At 43.5% G+C, this 21,932-nt stretch overlaps 1 protein-coding gene across 4 annotated transcripts in view; it reads left to right on the top strand.

Annotated features, from left to right (window-relative positions):
- SMARCC1 (SWI/SNF related BAF chromatin remodeling complex subunit C1) overlaps positions 1-21,932 on the top strand; it is a 173,046-nt gene that overhangs the window by 146,191 nt on the left and 4,923 nt on the right. For all 4 annotated transcript variants that reach the window (XM_078443122.2, XM_078443121.2, XM_078443124.2 and 1 more), the window contains exon 26: positions 5,155-5,416. In XM_078443122.2, coding sequence (XP_078299248.1) covers positions 5,155-5,416 — 262 coding nt within the window. The remainder of the gene's footprint in view (positions 1-5,154; positions 5,417-21,932) is intronic.

Below are 21,932 nucleotides of genomic sequence, written 5' to 3'. Positions count from 1 at the left end.
TGGGGGAGGGGCAAAATAGACATTTCACTTTTTTTTTCTCTTAATTTCTAAGTTTATTTGTGACAAAAAGTGAGCAGGGAAAAGGCAGGGAAAGAGGAGAGATTTCACTTTTAAGTGGTGTTATCTGAGTAGGCCTTATTCAGAAACTGACAGGCATGTGCTGCTAAGGCCTACATATTGCGCAGAGGCTCTCAGGCAAGAGCATGTTTGGAACTAAGGAGTAGGTGCGTGGGCTAGAGCATAAATGAGGAGGAGGTGACAGGATAAAGTCAGGGATATGGTGACATAATCACAGAAATCCCTGTAAGCCATCCAGAGGCCTTTTGTTTTCCTCTGATTAAAGTGTGGAATAACTGTAGAGCCTATTTTATGCATTCCATAAAAATATGGAATAAATGCAGGGGGCTGGCATGATCTTCCTTACAGTTTAGCAGGGATCAGTGTACCTGCTCTGTTGTGGAGAGTAAATTAACAAAGTGGGAAGGTTCGAAAAGGGGAGACTGGTGAAGAGATTGTTAAAATAATCCACATGAGATGATGATGGCTTAGAGCAAGGCAGTGGCCATGAATGTGAAGAGAAATGGTCAAGTTATGGATAAATGTTAAAGGTTTCGCTAATAGGACATCATCACACATAGGATGTAGATTTAGGAAAGTTTGTTGTACTTGGTGACAAATTAAGGAAGAAAGAACAAAAAGCCAGAAAGTGAATTTTATCCTGCCCCAGGAGAAGTGTATGTAACTTTGTTTTCTGCAAATTTGGACTAATGCATCTCTACACAGCCGGCCATGTAATTGAATCGGTTGTTAGACATGCACCATTATGTTACGGGTAGTTTTATTTGAGATGAAGAAAGTTGTACTCAGTTGTGTAGGTTTTGTTCTGAATCAGAAAACAAGAGGCAGACACAGGGCAGCAAGACCGAAGACCTGTCATAATGAAGTGCCGGCTGCCCCTTTGTGTCTCGCCTCCAGAGACACACATGGAGGCAGCAGAACGCAATGGTGGAGTTCTCTTTTCCACGGGTGTAAGAAGGAATGAATATGTCTGTCTTGGACTTGGTTTTTCGTTAGTGGATGTCTGGTTACTGACCCCAAACGTTTCAAAGGAAGGCATGATTATTTACTTAGTTCTGAGCCCAAGTAGTGAGAGGTTTTAGGTCTCAGCTGATATTGCCGTTCTGGGCAGTGTAGATGGGCTTTACGCTCCCCCCCCCCCCCCTTCCTCCCCACTGTGTGCATGTGAAGTTGGGAGAAGAGCTTTGTGTGAGCTTTGGCTGCTGCACTTTGCAGCTGTGTCTGCGTTTGGTGTCTGGGTGCAGAAGAGTGCTCTGCTGTGTTCAGATTCCGCTTGGAATTGGCTGTTTTCTGTATACACAGTGTAGGAGTGAAGGGGGAGAGGAGGGCAGAGTTTGAATGTGGAGGAGGAGCGTGTGTCTTCAGAGCAGGGCTACTGTGTGGGGTTCCCTACAGCCAGATTGGAGCCACGAAAGAAAATGGACAGATTCATTAACATTCTGTTTACTAGCTGTTGGGACTTTATCCATAGTCCTAGGAAATGGAAAATAGAGGAGAAAATCAAGCTATCTGTAACATGTAATTTGGCTGCTTTTACTGTTTTGGTTTTTTATTTTTTTATTTTAGTGGTTTGTTTTTTAACAAAAATATTTGTGATGAAAAAACTTTCAGTAAAGAAAGAAATGAATTAAAAAGTCTCTCTTACCCTCAATTTCATTTCTAGGAATAATCACTTAATTTGTTCGGTGTTCTCTGTAACATTTTCAGTGTGTATATAAAGTGTGTGCACATGAACACAAAGTTTTTTTTGTAATATAATTGGGATTATGTAATAAATATTGTAGCTTCTTTTTTTTTTTTTTTTAATTACGCGTATCGCAGACAGTTGTACATTATGGGGTGCTGGGTGGCTCAGTCAGTTAAGCGTCCCAACTCTTGATTTCAGTCCAGGTCATGATCTCACAGTTCGTGGGTTCAAGCCCCGCATTGGGCTCTGTGCTGATGGCACGGTGCCTGCTTGAGATTCTCTCTCTGCTCATACTGTCTCTCTCTCAAAATAAATAAATAAACTTTAAGACAGACAAACAAACAAAAACCAGGACTTTAATTACTGTCCTTGGTAGGCACACATACATAGTTTTATAGAATAGATTCCCAGATGTAGAATCACTGGCTGCATGCATTTAAAATTTGCTCTGTGCTGTCGAACTCTCCTCAAAAACTGCCATTTACATTGTTTCGGATTGCCAAAAAGTGAATTCAGTCTTTAGTCCAATTGAGTAACAGCAAAGTACCCACAACGAGGAGGTACTTATTTCTTCTGCGTGATGAAGCCACGATGTGTCCATGAGCTGTGCTCCGTATGCCGCAGAGCAGAGACAGCCCTCTGGGAGCCAAGTTGGTAGCTCTCTGTCCGGACGTTTCTCTCACCCCAGAGGACCTGTTCAGCCCACACTGGAGCTTTAGTTTAAGCTGGGTTCTCTTTCAGGGGTGTGTGTGCTTGTGCGTGCACGTGTGTGTTTAATCACTTAATCTATTTTAATTCTTCTAATTACTTTCTTTTAATTACCTTCCATGTTTTGAAATGACAAGTGAAACTCTGGAAAAATTAGTATAATTAAGGTTAGTAACCGTTGTAGATACGGAAAATGGGGCAAGTTTTTCTTTCCGAGGTTAATACCTTGAGACTAAGGTCAGCTCTCAAAGAAGGACTGGCTTAGTTTAAAAAGAAAACCAGTGAGATAGGCAACACAGGGACCAAAATTTCCCTTCAGAGACACAAAATCTCTTGTAGTAACAGTTTAGCTTCTTTATAAAGCAGATCTTGACCTAAATTCTGTAGTTTTTACATAACTGCAGGACTTCAGCCAAGCCATCCAGACCATTAGTGGCTCGACCAGAACATAGATAGAGGTCCTTTTCTGGCAACCTCTTATGTCTAACCTCGGCAAAGTCCTAAATTTCCTAGAAGGAATGGTTAGGAGAAAACAAATCCTAGGGCCTATAGCCGGAATTTCTAGATCCCTTTTTTATCAGACTGCCTTTTACTCCTTGATTACATGTTCTCTTCTTGCAGAGCTGGACTTCCAGAGGACTCTTGGTTTTTACAGCTTGGAATTCCCTGCTTGTTAGGCAAACAGGGAGGAGGCGGACTGGACCAGGCTTTAGCCTCTTCAGGTCACCCTTCCTAGAAAATGAGGCTAGCGTGTTGGCTCCCTGCCACACTCCCTCCTGATAGCCCTCAACCACTCACAAGATTATTTTAGTTCAGAAGATCTTCTCCCTAGGGAGACTCTCTGCAAGCCAGCTAACCAGTGGGACATAGGCTTTACCGTCTATTCTCTCCCATTTTTCTTCCCCCTCATCTGGTCATGCCTGTTCTCTTCACCCTGTACCTGTGGCCTGTCCTCCTGCACCCCATCTGTCCATGGACACTCCCTAGTTACTACTCCTGATGACCAGTAATACTTCTCGCTTGGGGCCACATGGTCTTCTCCTCAGGCAGCTCTCTGCTGACAGCCCATATTCTTAAGCTAATTCTCATGCGTATTCCAACCCCTTTTTCCTAATGACAGTATACAGTATTTATTTGTAGAACTGAAAGCTAAAATGTTACATATTTTTAATCTATTAAATGCCTTGGAATAGTGCTATCCAACACAAATACAGTGTGAACCATATATGTCGTTTAAAATTTTCTAGTAGCCACATTAATAAAAGGTGAAATTATGTTTATTTCATCTAGTACATACAAAATATTATTTGAATATGTAATCAGCATGAAAAATCAATTGCTTTCCATACTAAGACCTCGGACTTCAGTGTGTTTGATATTTACAACACATAACACTTCAGATTAGCCACATTTCAAGTGCTCAGGAGCCATTTGTGGCTTATGGCTGCTGTGTTAGAAAAAGCTCAAAAGTCTCCCAGTGACTCACGTCTTAACATTGAAAATGGTGGGATCGAACATTATTGGAAGGAAATAGATCCGTTAACCCTCCTTAAAATCTTTACACTTCTTCGAGAAATCTGGATTTTTATTTTTTTTCATGTTCAAGTTGATTTTCTTTTTCAGGCCTGAATCAAATCAATTTTGATAGCATATGAGGTGTGCTTCATCCTCTGAACTACTGTCAGGCATATGGTTTCTGGATTTCCTGGCATGTATAATTGCTTATTTCTCTTTATTTTAACTTGGGTCCCAGAAAGATTATCTTGAGTATTGAAATGCTTACATTCTTTAAACCAAGATTCATGCACATCTTTATTTAGGCATCTGAGATATTCTGTGAATGTGTCACCCAGTATAATTTTGGGTACTTGAAAGCTAAGATTTGCAGTGGCACTGTCAAAGCTCCACAGAGAAAAGTGTGTATATTTGCAGCTAAGGCCACATCCACTATCCAGAGGATTTAACTCTGTGTCATGTTCTAAAATAGTAACCAGGAGCATCTGGGCTGCTCTGGCAGTTGAGCATTCGACTTTGGCTCGGGTCATGGTCTCACGGCTAGTGAGTTTGAGGCCCGTGTCAGGCTCTGTGCTGACAGCCCAGAGCCTGAAGCCTGCTTTGGGTTTTGTGTCTCCCTCTATCTCTGCCTCTTCCCCTACTCATGCTCTGTCTCTCTTTTTCTCAAAAATAAATAAAACGTTAAAAAAAAAAAAAATAGTAACCAAAAGATCATGTCCAGAAGAGAGCACCTGGGAAAGTTGTGTGGACTTGAAATTTTAGCAGGTGAGGGGACTGTTAAAAGGACAGGAGAGGCTTGTTTTACCTGGAGAATATTAAAGCAGTCATGGAAACTATTTTTACATTATCTGAAGGCCTGCCAAACAAAGGATTACATGTATACTGGGTGGGCCCAGAGAACAGTTAACCTCACTGGGTGAAGGTTGTAAAGAAAGGCAGACCTTGTACATAACACAAAGACCTTGATCTTGTTAACAAGTGTCCAAGTGGAAATCTGCTACTCAAGAAATAATGCCTTTTCTCACTGTAGATGGTGCAGGAGGTGAGGTGGCTATGTACTGTGATGCGGTATAGGGAATTCAGGCATCAGGTAGGTATCCTATGTGTCATCCATTCCTGAGAACCTCTCATGGTGTCATTTCTCTTTCCTTTCTTTTTCTTAACAGTTAGAACAACAGAGGCAGCAGTTGCTTACTGAACGCCAGAACTTCCACATGGAACAGCTGAAATACGCTGAATTGCGAGCCCGACAGCAAATGGAACAGCAGCAGCATGGGCAGAACCCTCAGCAGGCACACCAGCACTCAGGAGGACCTGGCCTGGCACCACTCGGAGCAGCGGGGCACCCCGGCATGATGCCTCATCAGCAGCCTCCTCCCTACCCTCTCATGCACCACCAGATGCCACCACCTCATCCACCCCAGCCAGGTGAGAGGCACACTCTGCTCACAGACAAGACTGGGTCATCCCTGTGGCATAGCATGAAAGGAGCTAACCTTTCAAGACGTGAACTGTGACTGGCATGTTCATTGTCATCCGGGTCATGGTAGGCAAATGAAATCTGGTTGTATAGCCACCACCACATAATGCCTGCCATGTTCTGTTCCTGATGTGATGCCTTTCCTTGGTCAGTCTCTTAGTGGCCGACAGATCCCATAGTTCCTTAAAAATTCATCCTTGGATTATCTACATTTTTTTTTTTTAACTTACAGGTTAAACTTACAAGTCTAACTAAAGATAGACACACACAAAAAGCATAGTGCCATGAATTCTTATGACCCAGCTTCAATACCCATCACCTTTTGTGCCATTTTAAACTTTTTGTTATAGGAATCTTCTATCATAGACAAAAGTAGAGAGAATAGTATAATAATCCTCCCTGCATAGCTGTTGTACAGCCTCAGTTATCAATATTTTATCTGTTTCTCCTCGCTTTGGGGCAAGAAATAGACTTCAGAATGTATCTCTAACCAATGGAAATCTTACTCTTTAACATAACTATCATGACACCCGGTGAAAGTAACCATAACTCTTAGTACCATTAGCTGAATGTCTTTGGATGCTTCATTTGTTGGAATCAGGGTTCAAATAAGGTCCACACATTGTATTTGTTCTCTTAAAACTGTTTTAATGTGGTAACAGTTCACCTCCCCTCCTTTTTTTTTTTCAAATGTCATTCAAGTATTGAAGAAACTAGGGTTTTGACCGTGCCTGCATGTCCCCTTTAGGTGCGTAGTGCCATTTTGTATGTTCTTCTCCCCACTTCTCTCTCAACGCCTCTCCCGTAATCCAGAGGCTTGCTCTGAATGTTTTACCAGGTTCAGGTTCACTTTTTGGGAGCTGGCAGTTTTACTGTAATTTTGGTTGTCTCTCTTGGTGACAGTAGGGTTGGTTAGTAGTTCTGGTGTTGTTAGGCTGGTCGATGCATTCCCCATCAGACTTCACCAAAGATTTTACCTGCCTTTGAGAATTGCTTTGTAGATCCGCTATTTAAACCATCAGGTGTTGCAAAATGGTGAGATGTCTAAGTTGATTATTCCTTCTGCATTTATTTCTATGTCTTCTTCATTTATTAGCAGTGATTCTTTAACTTAAAAAAAATTTTTTTGTGGTCAATCATTTAGTTATCCTGAAAATGAGTCCTTACAGGAAAGACTGAGTAAATTCTTCATCTTTTCTCTTTATCGGTTACATGGATAATGAGTTACTAACCACTGCCGCCTGCACCAAAGGTGACAATAAGGGGTTTTTCCCCCCCTGTTGTGTGTATATGTTTTTAGTATTGTGAATTTACATATTTTTGTGTATTTTATGTGTTTTAATCTATTATGGACATTATTCTTGTTGATGCTCAGATTGTTCTGTCTTTAGCTGACGGGAGCCCTTTCAAGTTGGCAACTACTTGCCACCTTTTGACCACCTTGAAAGTTGATCTCACAGTCCTTTTAAACTTACCTACCCAAAACTACCTACCCACATCTTGAAAACCTAAAATGTACCTTTAATTTCAGCTTTTCTTCGTGCTCCCCCCTCCCCCAACATTTCTTCCCTCTGCGGAGAGCAGTGCATATGGGTGTGTGCCGTATGTCACTTTGCTCAAGTAACAGTCGTCCTGGAGGGTTTTCGTAATTACCCTACAGCAGCGGGCCAGGTGTCTAGCAGAGCCCAGGCTTGTGCTTCTTGGGGTGGGATGCAAATTCTTTGGCCAAAGCATGTAGAAATGAACTAAGGTAACGGAAAGTGACCCTTGGAAGCCAAAGAAGGTCCCAACATGACTAATAACAGCCTGACTTCCTCAGATGACAAATTTTCTAAATCTGCTCACGGAAATAACCAGGCATGTTTGCCTGAGGAAGCCATGACTGAAAAAAACTATGATCTTGCAACTTGTATTATCAACATGGATCTTTTAATTCACAACCCAAAACATGTTTTAGGTATTAGTTTTTATTGGCTTTACCCCAGACTGGGGCTAGATTGACTTCAGTTGGGAGGCCTTCATTTCACACACACGATTCTTAAACGTTCCCTGTGGAATTTATAACCCACCATCAGACTTGCCACTTGATCTACATGATATTTGTGGATGTAGTCTTTGGGGTCTGCCCTGCTCACAACATAGGATCCTTCTCCCTCAGTCTTTCTGTCTGCTTGAGCAGATCTTAAATTCTCTGTATGAGATCTAATTTTCTTCAAAGTTAAACTTTCAGAAGATACAAATGCTTAACAGAATGAAGACCACAAAGTGATTTTTTAGAAACAATAGTTATTTTTAAAATTTTGTTCCTAAAGCTACTGGGTTAAAAGTTCACTGTGGCTACTTGGTCTCGATTCTGGCTGGTGTTAAGTGGCATCATCCGCAGTAACTGTTCACCGAGGACTCCTAAAGGGCTCTAACATCTGCGTCTAGCTCATAAAAGATGGGAAGAGAGATGCTGCCTTCTTCCCTAAATTCACGCCCTGGTGAGGACAAATGTTTGCATGCAAGGCCTGTCACCTGTATTGTTTTCGCTCACTTCACAGTTCAGGAACTGTGCATGCATGGTGAGGACCATGTGACCTTGCATGGTGGAGCCGGGATTTGTGCTGGGCTCCATCTGATTCCAGAGTGACCCCACGATGCTGCCCCGTGACAGCACTAAGAGGGGGCTTACAGCAGATTCAGATACAGCTATTTCTCTTAGGGAGACCATGCCAAAGGAACTAGAGTTCATAAAAATAGCCTTTAGAATAGAAATAGGGCGTTTTCTCTTTTTACTTTCTCACAGAAATAAGCTTTTCTTCAGTGAATTTTAAAGAAAAGGATCATTGCATGTATGTGGAGACTGGTTTTTTAAAAATCTGTCATGAGATCATCTTTTTTCTTACAATTTTTTATTGAAATAGAATGTACCTATGAAGAAAAAGGTACAAATCATGAGTATTTAGTGAGTTTTAACAAAGAGAATATGCCTGTGTGACCAATACCCGGAAGCCCCCATGATACTCCTCTCAGTCTTCTTTCCTCCAGGACCAACAACTGTCCTGATTCCTACCAGCACAGACTAGTTGGGCTGGTTGTGAGTATTATCTAGAGGGAATCACACAGTGAGTTTTGCTTCTGTCTGGTGTTCGTTCTTACAGATGGTAAGTGTTGCTCTGAACATATGATAAACATAGGTATACATTTCTGTTGTGTGTGCCCCAGAGTACCTAGAATGGGTCATAGGATATGTGTATGTTCATATTAGTAGATGCTGCCAGTAGTGTTCCAAAACGGTTCTGCCAGTTTACACGCTAGCAGTGTGTGAGAGAGTTGTAACAGCTCAACGTAATTGTGTTGTGGGAGTGTTCTGGAGTTCAAATGTAAAATTAAATCAAGTGTGTTCAAGAGTAAAATTAAGAACAATAAATTGAACCCACTAGTTAAAAGTTGCCTTCATATCACCAGTTCAGAAAAAGCTGGTTGTAACAGGTGAGTCTGGTACACCATATACTAGCAATCCGCTAAAGGGGCCTTCAAAACAGGGCAGGTAAGGAAGTGGGTAGTGTTTTAGGTGAAGTTCAGCTTCAGTCTGATTTGCTACAGGTGTCAGTTAACTCTGAGCTCGGTCCTTCCAACTATTGTTTCCCAAGTTCTAGAAAAGTTTACATGCCACAGCATTTATTTTAGGAGCTGAGGATAATTATCCAGGTCAGTTGGCTAGCTTTTAGTATTTGGCCAGAATTTACAGTCTGAAGGAAGGGGAAATCAGCCTCTGAAAAACCAGCAAGGTTGGAGAAGTGGTGAAAAGGTCAAGACAGATTTATCACTGGGTGGTTAATTTGTCCAACCTTCTGACTTAGAGTTGGTATAATTATGGAGATAAATCCCACATAATCTTTTCTCCGCAAAACTGTCTGTCAGTGGTAGAGCCCGTAAAAATAGTGGCTCAGTCTCATGAATCTGCCAGGCTGTCAGATGCATGGGCCTGGTCCCCAAAGTGGCTGGTATAAACCCATACCTGCATATATTGCATTTAGTTTGAACCTCTGAAGTTCTCCTCTACTACCCTTAATTCATTCAGATCCTTAGAATTTTGTATAGAAAGAAAGTACTGTCTTCATGCTGTCCTTGCTCTTCCTTGGATCTTAATTATTTGGAAATAACTTAGGAGCTCCAGCTGTGTGTGTGTTTTGTTCCTGTTTCTGACAGAGGGTCCCAAGTTGGTCTGTTCCCTACCAAACAAAAAGGCAAAGGAAGTATCTGTAGTAGTGTGTTTCTGGTGTACAGTGGGCAAATGGAAGCTGGAGGTGGCCCCAGCCATCTTTGTACATCCTTTAGGTTTTGCTAATCTGATAAAATACACACCACTGCATTTCATCTTTTCATTTAAATTGGAAAACTGTGATTTCATGAAGAGATTTCTAAATTAAAGCCTTACTAGTACTCCCTGTGAAACTACAATCCCAGATGGCACAAGTTGAACAGTCATGATAGCAACAAGTTTTTGAGCAGGTACATAGTATCCTTTGACCAGGGTATAGTGACAGCACATGGGGAACCAGGAGAGTGGCCTGGGTAGTGACTGCTGCTTCCTGAGGTGTTCTTGATTGTGCTACTTACCTGAGCCAAGAGGGCACCTCTGACTGTGTGGATCTCCTTTATTTTTTTTTTTAACTTATTTATTTAAATTGAAGTTCATTAACATACAGTGTAATACTCACTTCAGGAGTAGAACCCAATGATTCATCACTTACATGTAACACCCAATGCTCATCCCAACAGGTGCTCTCCCTGATGCCCATCACCCATCTAGCCCATCCTCTCACCCACTTCCCTCCAGCAACCCTCGGTTTCTCCTCTGTATGTAAGAGTCTCTTAAGGTTTGCCTCTCTCTCCATTTTTATCTTATTTTTCCTTCCCTTCCCCTATGTTCACCTGTTTTGTTTCTCAGATTCCATATATGAGTGAAATCATATTTGTCTTTGACCTCTTTCGCCTAGCGTAATACACTCTAGTTCCATCCACATTGTTGCAAATGGCAAGATTTCATTCTTTTTGATTGCCGAGTAATATTCCGTGTGTGTGTGTGTGTGTGTGTGTGTGTGTGTGTGTGTGTGTGTATGCCTATGCCTGTCCATTCATCAGTCGATGGACATTTGGGCTCCTTCCATAATTTGGCTATTGTTGATAGCACTGCTATAAACATTGGGGTGCATGTACCCTTTCAAATCAGCATTTTTTTATACTTTGGATAAATACCTAGTAGAGCAATTGCTGGGTCATAGGGAAGTTCTATTATTTTTTAATTTTTTGAGGAACCTCCATACTGTTTTCCAGATTACATTGCCACTAGTTTGCACTCCCACCAACGGTGCAAGAGGGTTCTCCTCTTTCTGCATCCTCACCAACATCTGTTGTTTCCTGAGTTGTTACTTTTAGCTATTAGGACAGATGTGTGGTGCTGTCTCATCGTGGTTTTGATTTGTATTTCCCTGATGGTGAGTGATGTTGAGCATCTTTTCATGTATCTGTTTTCCATCTGGATGTCTTCTTTGGAAAAGTGTCTATTCACGTCTTCTGCCCATTTCTTCACTGGATTATTTGTTTTTTGGTTGTTGAGTTTGATAAGTTCTTTATAGATTTTTGGATATTAACCCTTCATCTAATATGTCATTTGCAAATATCTTCTCCCATTCCATCAGTTGCCTTTTAGTCTTGTTGATTGTTTCCTTCACTGTGCAGAAGCTTTTTATCTTGATGAGGTCCCAGTAGTTCATTTTTGCTTTTGTTTCCCTTGCCTCCACAGACATGTCTAGTAAGAAATTGCCGTGGCTAAAGTCAAAGAGGTTACGATTTTGATGGTTTCCTGTCTCACATTTAGGTCTTTCATCCTTTTTTTTTTTTTTTTTTTTTTTTTGGTATGGTCTAAGAGAGTGGGCCAATTTCATTTTTCTGCATGTTGCTATCCAGTTTCCCCAGCATCATTTGCTGAAGAGACCATCTTTTTTCATTGGATATTCTTTCCTGCTTTGTCAAAGATTAGTTGGCCATATAGCTGTGGTCCATTTCTGAGTTCTGTACTCTTTTCTGTTCATCTGTGTGTCTGTGTGCCAGTACCATACTGACTTTGTGATGATTATGGCTTTGTAATACAGCTTTAAGTCTGGAATTATGATGCCTCCAGCTTTGGTTTTCTTTTTCAACATTACTTGAGCTATTCAGGGTCTTTTCTAATTCCATATAAATTTTATAATTGTTTGTTCTAGCTCTGTGAAGAATGCTGGTGTTACTTTGATAGGGATTGCACTGAAGGTGTAGATTGCTTTGGGTAGTAGAGGCATTTTAACAATGTTTGTTCTTCTGATCCATGAACATGAAATGTCTTTTTATTTCTTTGTGGCTTCTTTAACTTTTTAAAAAAATTTATTTATTTACTTTAAGAGGGAGAGCATGAGCAGGGGAGGAGCAGAGAGAAGAGACGAGAATCCCAAGCAGACTCTGTGCGGATAGCACAGAGCCAATATGGGGCTCAAACCCACGAACTGTAAGATCATGACCTGAGCCAAAATAAAGAGTTGCACGCTCAACTGACAGAGCCATCCATGCAGGTGCCCCTTCTTCAATTTCTTTCATTTCTTCAGTTTCGTTCTATAGTTTGCAGCGTACAGATCTTTTATCTCTTTGGTAAGGTTTATTCCTATGTATCTTACGGTTTTTGGTGCAGTCATAAATGGGATCGATTCCTTGATTTCTCCTGCTGCTGCTTCATTATTTGTGTATAGAAATGCAACCAATTTCTGTATGTTGATTTTATATCCTGAGATTTTGCTGAATTCATGTATAAGTTCTAGTAGTTTTTTAATGTTTATTTAATTTTGAGAGAGACAGAATGCAAGTGGGTTAGGGGCAGAGAGAGAGAGAGGGAGACACAGAATCCAAAGCAGGCTCCAGGCGCTGAGCGGTCAGCACAGAGCCCGACGCGGGGCTCGAACTCACGGACTGTGAGATCATGACCTGAGCTGAAGTCGGACACTCAACCGACTGAGCCACCCATGCGCCCCAGTTCTAATAGTTTTTTGGTGGAGTCTTTTGGGTTTTCCAAGTAGAGTATCATGTCATTTGTGAAGAGTGAAAATTTGACTTCTTCCTTGCCAATTTGTATGGCTTTTATTACTTTCTGTTGTCTGATTGCGAAGCTAGGACTTCCAGTACTATGTTGAAGAACAGTGGTGAGTGGACTGTCCTGTCATGTTCCTGTGAAAGTCTCTTTTAAATTTTTTTTTTTAATGTTTATTTATTTTTGAGAGAGACAGAGACAGAATGCAAGTGGCTTAGGGGCAGAGAGAGAGGAAGACACAGAATCCAAAGCAGGCTCCAGGCTCCGAGCTGTCAGCACAGAGCCCGATGCGGGGCTTGAACCCACGAGCTGTGAGATCATGACCTGAGCTGAAGTTGGATGCTCAACCGACTGAGCCACCCAGGTGCCCCAAGTGAAGGTCTCTTTTAATGTAAAGTGGTCAGTACTCCCAAGGGCTTCAGCGTATTCTTTTTTTTTTTTTTTTTAATGTTTCTTAATTTTTGAGAGAGAGACAGACAGAGCAGGGGAGGCACAGAGAGAGAGAGGGAGACACAGAATCCAAGCAGGCTCCAGGCTCTGAGCTGTCAGCATCAGGCACAATGCAGGGCTCAGACCCATGGACCTTGAGATCATGAGCTGAAGTTGGATGCTTAACCAGCTGAGCCACCCCGGTGCCCCAGGCCTCGGCCCATTCTTAAAGGAGCATGACGTATCAGTGAGTTGAGTCGAAAGGAAACGACAAAAATATAGTTCATAGGTGTGGTGTAAGCTCTGCCCTCCTTTCCCCTGGGCATTTATAGTAAATGAAGCACTCTGGAATTTTCATGGATCTGGAATGAGCTGCCTGCATTGAGGAAGCCTCTGTGTGTGAAAAGGAAAAGGACACACTGGCTTAAATACCTTTATGGTTTCCTCATGGTTAATAGTAGAAGAATTTTTAGAAGTGCCTTAAAAAACCAGAATAGGAATTGGTCTGAATTGATGAGAACTCAGATATGGTATAGATGATGTTTTAATGATAAAACTAGAATTAGTAAAATGTTGGTTGTTTAAGGAAATTTCCACCAAGGCATTAGTCACTTGACTTTTAAACCCCCAGGTTAGACTCACGTACACAACCCTACCTGTGAGAAACGGTGCTTAGGAAAGGATTCCAACCAGTCATCCCTTCCCAGCCCACCCCCTGAACTCCCAGTCCCACACCAAAAAGGAGAAAGGAATGGCTCATCACATTGGCCAAGTTTTTAGTATCTGCTGGGCCTTCGGTCCTGCTTGCGTCACGTGGATAACAAGGATCCTGAGCCACTTTCCGGAGTAGCAGGTTCCCCTTACAAAGAGAACAGTGAGGACCCAGTCTTCAACAAAGAATGTCTGTTGCAGGCGCCCCCGCCCCCCCCCCCCCCCCCCCCCCGGAAGCTCTGCAGAAGGAGGAGTCCCCTAGGAGCCTGGGCTTCCCCTCACTTGGCCCCAATTGTGTTATTTCCGTTCTCCGGGGCACTCAGCCAGTGGATGTGTTGTGGACAGTTAGAAACGGAGCAATGAAATGTGTTCAAGATTGGAAATTCACGAGTTTCCTTTCCTAGTTTCATGTTCTTCTGCCACCTGCCTCTCCCATCCCCAAAAATAAAAATCCTTAAATATTCCACCAGGCATGTTGGGTATCATGCTTTAGTAAAAGAGCTAATAAACCTGAGAGAGTGTGAGGGATTTTTCCACTAGGCTAAACCTAATTTTAGCAAACCTTTCCATTTTTCAGGCTTTGGATGCCTGCTGTTTTTGGGGTGTGTGTGTGTGTGTGTGTGTGTGTGTGTGTGTGTGTGTGTTCTAGAGCTTGTATGTAGGTCAAACTCCCACCAGTTTTTGCTTTGATGCTGCTGTCTTAAAGCCTCATGTCGTCTGTCTCTCTCACCTCCCTCTCTACCAGGGAAGGAGATACCTGATTTTTTTTTTTTTTTTTTCCTGGAAGACACATACAAGTGCACCCTTTTTTGCTTCATAAGGTCTACTCCTGTGCATTTCACGTTCATGTGGGCCAGATCTCTTCCTGTTTAGTAAGAGGTCATGAAAGTACTTTCAGACATTGTCATCCTTCTAAAAGTGATAAGAGCTTTGTCAGACACCAGAAAGAACACAGGAATGTTTAGATTTCAAGAGGACAGAGTTTGTATTTCGAGAAATTGATTCTGTTCTCTTACCAGTCCTCTTAAATTCTGCCCCATTTCAAATTTTATGTTAGAAAACATCTTTTCCAAGAAGAGAGCTACTCCATCAAGGTAAGATAGTGTAGGTGTTAAGGAAAAGAGAACGAGCCTTGGGAGCAGACAGACCTGAGTTTGAATCTTCTCTGTCTCTGTTCTTGGGATTTGGGGCCAAATTACATAGTCTCTCTGAGACTTCATTTCCTTATCTTGAAACTGGGCTCTTTCTGTCTTCCAGTCTGCCTGACAGCCCAGAGATTTCAATGAGATAACTGTCATTGCCTGGCAAATGGTAGACCCTGACTGAGAATGACATCCTTGTCTCCCGCTATCTGTTCCCTAAATGCATTGCCCTAGATGCACCCACACCGTGAGTTGTATAGCGTGACAGCAGTAACCTCTGGATGGATATTGACTGCTCTTCATGCCCCTTCCTTTCCTGAGAAGTGTTTGTCTGCCTAAGTAGAAGTCAACTATTTTTCCTCTGATACTTCCTGTCTGCTGCCACCTCTCTCAAGGAGCTATTGTTCTCTTGTACCCTGTACATCTGTGTCTCAGTGGCTTTCTTGCCCTGCTATGACAGGAAGGTAGGAAAACTTTGGTTTTCAGAAGGCTTCAGGATTTAGATCAAGAAAAAGAAGTTTTTTTTGCAGCCATTGGGTTTATGCCCTGGGAAAACCCTAAAGCTGCCCTATCACAGCTTGTTGCCGTAAAGAAATAGGGAAATAGGTAAACAGGCCACTGCCACTGAGCACCTAGCTTCGGAAATGGCACCACTGGGCCCTGATGGCAAGAGCCTGCAGCCCTAGCTCAGTGCATGTTGGGTAGGCATCACCTCATGGGTCTGTGTCAATCTGTAGTCGATTCTCCTCTTTCCCAGATTGTTTCCTGAATAGCTTGTTTCCCTGCTGGAATTCCCACACCGAGCTGCTGGTTGGAGAATTGTTTCTCTCTGGAGCTGGGTGTGGGTCAGACAACTGACCCATTGGTTTAGTAGCAGCAAGGATTGCATCACACAGTCTGCTGGACAAAGGATGGATCCCCTCCTCCAGACCCTCATCCACAGGGTGCACTGCAGTACAGACACCATCTCTGGAGCCACAACACCCAAGTCAGATCTGGGCTCTCCTGTTTACACACTTTATGACATTGGCGAGTGACTCAGTCTTTATGTCTTCCCCTTTCACAAACTTGGTGACTTAAAACAACAGACATGTGTTGCCTCCGTTCTAAGAGCTAGAAGTTCATAATCTAGGAAGGCTTGCTCTCTTCAGGGGTCTTAGGGGATAGTCTCTTCCTTGCCTCTTCCAGCTTCTGATGGCTGGTGGCATTCCCTGGCTTGTGGCCATGTGTCTCTTATAAGGACACTTGTCATTGGATTTAGGACCCACCAAGATAATCCAGGGTGATCTTCTCATCTCAGGACGTTTAACTTAATCCCATTTGCAAAGATGGCTGCATTTACAGGTTCCAGGTGTTGGAACATGTCCATATCTGTTTGGGGGTCACCAGCCAGCCCACTGCAGGGGGCCAAAGTGTGTTTGTTAAATTAAAAACTTACTGCAGGGGGCACCTGGGTGGCTCAGTCAGTTAAGCAGCCGACTTTGGCTCAGGTCATGATCTCCGTGAGTTCGAGCCCCGCATTGGGCTCTGTGCTCAGAGCCTGGAGCCTGTTTCAGATTCTGTGTTTCCCTCTCTCTGACCCTCCCCCGTTCATGCTCTGTCTCTCTTTGTCTCAAAAATAAATAAAGTTTAAAAAAAAAAGAAAAACTTACTGCAGGAAGCAGAGCAGTCTTATAATAGCAAGGAAGAAAACGTGGTGGCTGGAACTAAAGTATACACCTTAATTGTTTTGTGTGTTTTTGGTTTTGTTCTTTTAAGTAGGCTTCACACCCAGCACAGAGCCCAACACTGGGCTTGAACTCACAACTCTGAGATCAAGACCTAAACTGAGATCAAGAGTAGGACACTCAACCTACTGAGCCGCCCAGGCACACCTGATTTTTATTTTCTAATGCTGACTGTTCTGTTAAGTCCTTTCACATGAACTGTTTCATTTGAGCAAAGAATAGTATGATAGAGAATTCGATTTAGAGTCAGAAGACTTGGATCTGATACCTCTTACAAATTCTGTTTCCGGTCTATAAAATGAAAATATTTGCTTTCATAACATGTTGGAAGAGCCAGTGACATAATAAGGCACTATAACAAGCCATTTCCTTGATGATACAGAAAGTCATACGGTGAGAGGGGGCAGATATCTAGCTTCACTCTATATAATCTGCAGAGCGAGGCTCTGGGCATCCTCAGTGACTTGCCCAAGAACACTCATCTCAGTTGGGGTGAAGTGGAAGTGAGATCACACTGTTTAGTTTTCCAGTCTGGTTAGTTCCATCTGTACTTTCCTTGTTGAGGATGGTACTGGGTGGCTACTGACAGGGATGCCCACTGGTGATCCAGGAGGTGGGGCAATCTTGTCCTTCATGTCAAAGCCTAAAGCTCTGGCCTGCTGAAAATAAGAAGCAGTTGGGACTGCACGGTCATGTATCCTGCCATTTCTGTGAGCACATACCTGCTTGCTCGCTCTTCTTCCTCCCTCACCAGGACTCGTTCTGACCTTTTTTTTGTAAAGGCGTGCTTCACTATTGCCTTCAGTTTCCTGGAGAGAGATCTGAGAAGGGCAGGCAAAATGTTCTTCCCCGCTTGCTTGAGGCCTCTTGTCCAGGTTGAATTTGGAAGCAGGAGGCAGCTTGTACCCACTGATAGACACGGGCTGTATTGGCTGGTCTAGCACTTGGCTTCCATTGACCACAACTCCATGAAAAGTGTTTCATCTCGAGGTTAGAATTGAGAGGTTGGAGGGGTGCCTGTGTGGCTCAGTTAGTTCAGGTCAGTTAGCTCAGTTAGCTCAGGTCATGATCCCAGGGTCGTGGGATCAAGCCCCACATGGAGCTCTTCTGCACATGGAACCTGTTTGAGATATTCTCTGTCTCTCTCCCTCCCTCCCTCCCTCCCTCCCTCCCTCTCCTCCCCCTCCCCCTCTCCCTCCCCCTCTCCCTCTCCCTCTCCCTCTCCCTCTCCCTCTCCCTCTCCCTCTCCCCCCTCCTCTCCTCCTCCTCCTCCTCCTCCTCCTCCTCCTCCTCCTCCATCCCTCCCCCCTCCCTCTCTGCCCCTCTCCCCAACTCATGCTCTCTGTCTCTCTAAAAATTTTAAAAATTAAAAAAAATAATAAAAGTCCAAGGCTTAAAAGCAGGCCTCCTGCCTCCAACGACAAAAGTCTGCTGTCTCCCTGTCACACCACCAGAATACCTTTAACAATGACTTGTAGAGACTTAGACTCCAGAGCAGATGGTGACTTTTAGTAGTGGCCTAGTTCGGGTACGTGGCAGTAGAGGTGCTGGAAGAGCATCTCCTAAAAGTCACAGCCTCTTGAACAGCGGCAGAGGACTGGTCCTGACTCAGAAGTCTGGGGCACTGCTCGTGGGAACCTTCAAGAGTTCGGTACCTTCCCTGCACCCCACCTCATCACACTCCACTCACTGGGTGGCCAGTCCCATGTCTCTCTTTCCCAGAGCAGGAGTCCTTGCCTGTCCTGTCCACTTCATCCCCGCTGCACTCTGCCCGCCGAATTCTTCCCCTGTATGCTTGCCCTCAGCCTTGCTCTCTCACCCAACCCCAGGTTGCCTGTGGGGTGCTGTCCCCCACCCACCCCTAAGCTCCTACTCTTATCTACACTTCCTGCCCTCACACAGTCCTTGCTTCTCTGCAGAAGCTCTTTTTCTCTGCTTTAGGCTCCAACTCCTCTGTATCCCTTCTGAAAGCTCTCCACACAGGCCATGAGCCCCACATTCCTCCCTCTTCCAAAACCTTTCACCAGGGGCCACTTGGGTGGCTCAGTTGGGTAAGTGTCTGACTTTAGCTCAGGTCATGATCTCACAGTTTGTGAGTTCGAGCCCTGCATGGGGCTCTCTGCTGTCAGCACAGAGCCCTCTTCAGATTTTCTGTCTCTTTCTCTCTCTGCCTCTCCCCGACTCATGCGTGAGCGTGTGTGTGTGTGTGTGTGTGTGTGTGTCTGTCTCTCTCTCTCTCTGTCTCTCTGTCTCTCTCTCTCTCAGAAATAAATAAGTCCCCATTCTCTGTGCAGGGCTCATCCAGCCCCTTTGCTGAGTCCTATCAGACAGACCGTGAGTAGCATGGCCCTAACCTGAGTATGTTTTTCTTAACCTTTTTGAGCCTGATGCTCCTCAGCAAAGTGCAGGTGATGGGTAATAAAGTGATGCAGGTACCTCAGGGAACAGCAAGTAGAAAGATGCTACAACCAAGTGGCAGCTCTCAGGAGTAATAGGAGTGACACTCATGTTATTTTCTGATTGCATAACTCAGGCTGGGCCTTGTGCTTAGGAAAATCTGCTGTTGTCCTATCTCTAACCCCCTCCTTCAGTTTATTGCACGTCATCTAAAATCCCAGGTCATCCACAAGATTGTCTAAGTTGACTGGAAGGTTCCAGGTGTTTTGGCTTGCTCCTTCTGTTGTTTTCCTCTTCCAGCATCCTGCTACCCTTGTACATCTATGGGATGTATGATGTATAACATACTCTTCCTTTCATCCCCATTTCATTCCCTAAGTTGATAGGCTCCTCATCACTATCTGTATGTGTCCTCGCACTGTGGTATGGGCACCCAACAGCATTTGGCTCTGATGGCCAGTTGGTATAAGAGTGGGTGGCAGTGTCAGACCAGAAGTAAGCCCAGTAGCTGCTCTTGCCTCCTCTGAAGCGATTTGACCAAGCTGTCCTCCAGTGGATGGACCTTGGAGACTCCTCTGCTGGGCTCTCAAATGATTGCATTGTAGAGCTCAGAAAGATGGGCCTCAGGGCCCAAAGCTTGCTGTCCCGTTTATTCTGAGGCACGATGTTGGTATACTTTGCTTTACAAAAATTGTCCCCCAGAGACAATAGACCACTCTTCCCTGACTCTCGAACCTCCGGAGTTCTCTTCACTGCTACCCCTGTAGTGAGGGCCTCCTTTGTCTGGGTCCTACCTAGGTCAGAGAACAGACACTGGAAATAGATGGTGTGAGGCTTGAAGCTTTGTATGTCTTTCTTAAGACAGGGCTTTTTCTAAACAGTGACAGAGGACATCCCTTAAGTTGTCTCCAGTACTGCTCTGTATGTTTTATTTTTTTATTATTTTTTGTAATGTTTATTTATTTTTGATAGAGCGCAAGTGGGGGAGGGCAGAGAGAGAGGGAGACACAGAATCTGAAGCAGGTTCCAGGCTCTGAGCTGTCAGCACAGAGCCTGATGCAGAGCTCAAACTCACAAACTGTGAAACCATGACCTGAGCTGAAGTCAGACGCTCAACCGACTGAGCCACCCAGGCACCCCGCTCTGTCTGTTTTAATTGACCATTAGCTATCAGATAGTGCCATGTCCCAAATTTTCCAAGATTGGACCTCAAGCATTCTTACTTCTAGCTGTCTCAGAACTATGTCTAGAAACCTGTATTTAATTTTTTCTTTCTTTCTTTCTTTCCTTCTTTCTTTCTTTTCTTTCTTTTCTTTCTTTTCTTTCCATTTAGAGAAAGAACACATGAGTGGGGGAGGAGGGCAGAGGGAGAGGAGGGAATCCCAAGCAGGCTCCATGCTCAGTGCAGAGCCTAACTAATGTAGGGCTTGATCCCACAACACTGGGATCATGACCTGAGTCACCCAGGTGCCTCCTTTGTTAAATTTGTTTAAATTTTTATTTGTTTTTAAAATAATCTCTATGCCCAACATGGGGCTCAAGCCCACAACCCGAAGATCAAGAGTCGCACGCTTCACTAACTGAGGCAGCCAGGTGCCCCGAAACCTGTATTTAGTTTCATACAGCTGACCTTACAGAGATACTGAAATCCCTAGATTTATAAAAACAAAACCATAGATTCTCTTTCCTTATTCTGTAGAGACTATAATTTACCTACATGTATGTAGAGTTCATATGCACATGCAAAAGAGTGCTTCAACCTTGGTTTGTCCCCATTAAACTAGTCTCCTTTGCTTGTGGCCCTTTAAAACCAAGCCTAGCAGCCAAACTTGTGAGTTAAGAGAAAATACTCCTATCTAAACCAGGATTGGCAAACTACAATCTGCAGACCAAACCTGGCCCATCTCCTGTTTTTGTATGGACCACAGGCTAAGAATGGTTTTTACAGTTTAAATGGCACAGGTGGGGGACTCAAAAGAAAAATACTTATATACTATGAAGATTACATGAAATAACACATTTCAGAGTCCATAAATATTTGAGATTCAGTCTCACCTATTATCTACGACACCCGTATGCCATCTGTAACTGCCTTCATGCTACCTACAGTGGCAAAGTTGAAAAGCACCTGGGTAGCTCAGTCGGTTAAGTGTCCAACTCTTGATTTCGGCTCAGGTTATGATCTCACGGTTCATGAGTTTAAGCCCTGCATTGAACTCCCCACTGACCGTGCAGAGCCTGCTTGGGATTCTCTCTCTGCCCCTCCCCTCTCCTTCAAAACTTAACTAATTAGTTAATAAGAAAAGCTGTGAACAAGACCATATGATCTGTAAGGTCCAGATATTTACTATCTGGCTCTACAGAAAATGTTTTCTGAAAGTCCTGAAGGCTCAGTGTGAAACTGCAGACAAGGAGGTATTTTACTGTTCTTGTGTATAGTGTCTCCGTTTGTCAATTTCAAACCGGTAGAAAGAGATGAAGGTATTAACCATTTTTCTTGCTAATCCCCCACAACCACCACCACTGTGGTTCTCTGGGGCCAGTGTTTCATGGTGGGGTTTTGAAGGAGAGACTTTTTTGTGGACAGGACTTGGAGATTCTGGTCAGAATCGCTTTATAATGTTGATTTCAGTTGTGACCAGTACCTTTTCAGATATTTCCTCCCACAAAGCCCATGTGTAAAGCTCATTCTTAACTGAGCTGCTATCCTCAGACTGTGCACTCGTGTGCTGTTAAAGTCCTCTCCATCCCCTGTGGTCTGTGCTTGGCATTTTGTGTCCTCAGGAAGATGTATGACCACTGTCCACCCAAAGTAACCAAAATGACAGCTTTTTTTTAGGGTGTTTTTCTTGTAATGATTCTTCAGCTGCCTGCCTATACCAGTGTTTAGGGTAGTCATTCACTCCATAGATGCCCCATTATCCTTCCTTCTCCTCCAAAAAATGAAAATCTGGGC

Source organism: Panthera onca, chromosome A2 (assembly GCF_046562875.1).
Source record: "Panthera onca isolate mPanOnc1 chromosome A2, mPanOnc1 haplotype 2, whole genome shotgun sequence".
In the NCBI taxonomy this organism is placed as follows: Eukaryota; Metazoa; Chordata; class Mammalia; order Carnivora; family Felidae; genus Panthera; species Panthera onca.
Note: the sequence above shows the minus strand (reverse complement) of the source record. Positions and strands in the feature narration are given on the sequence as shown.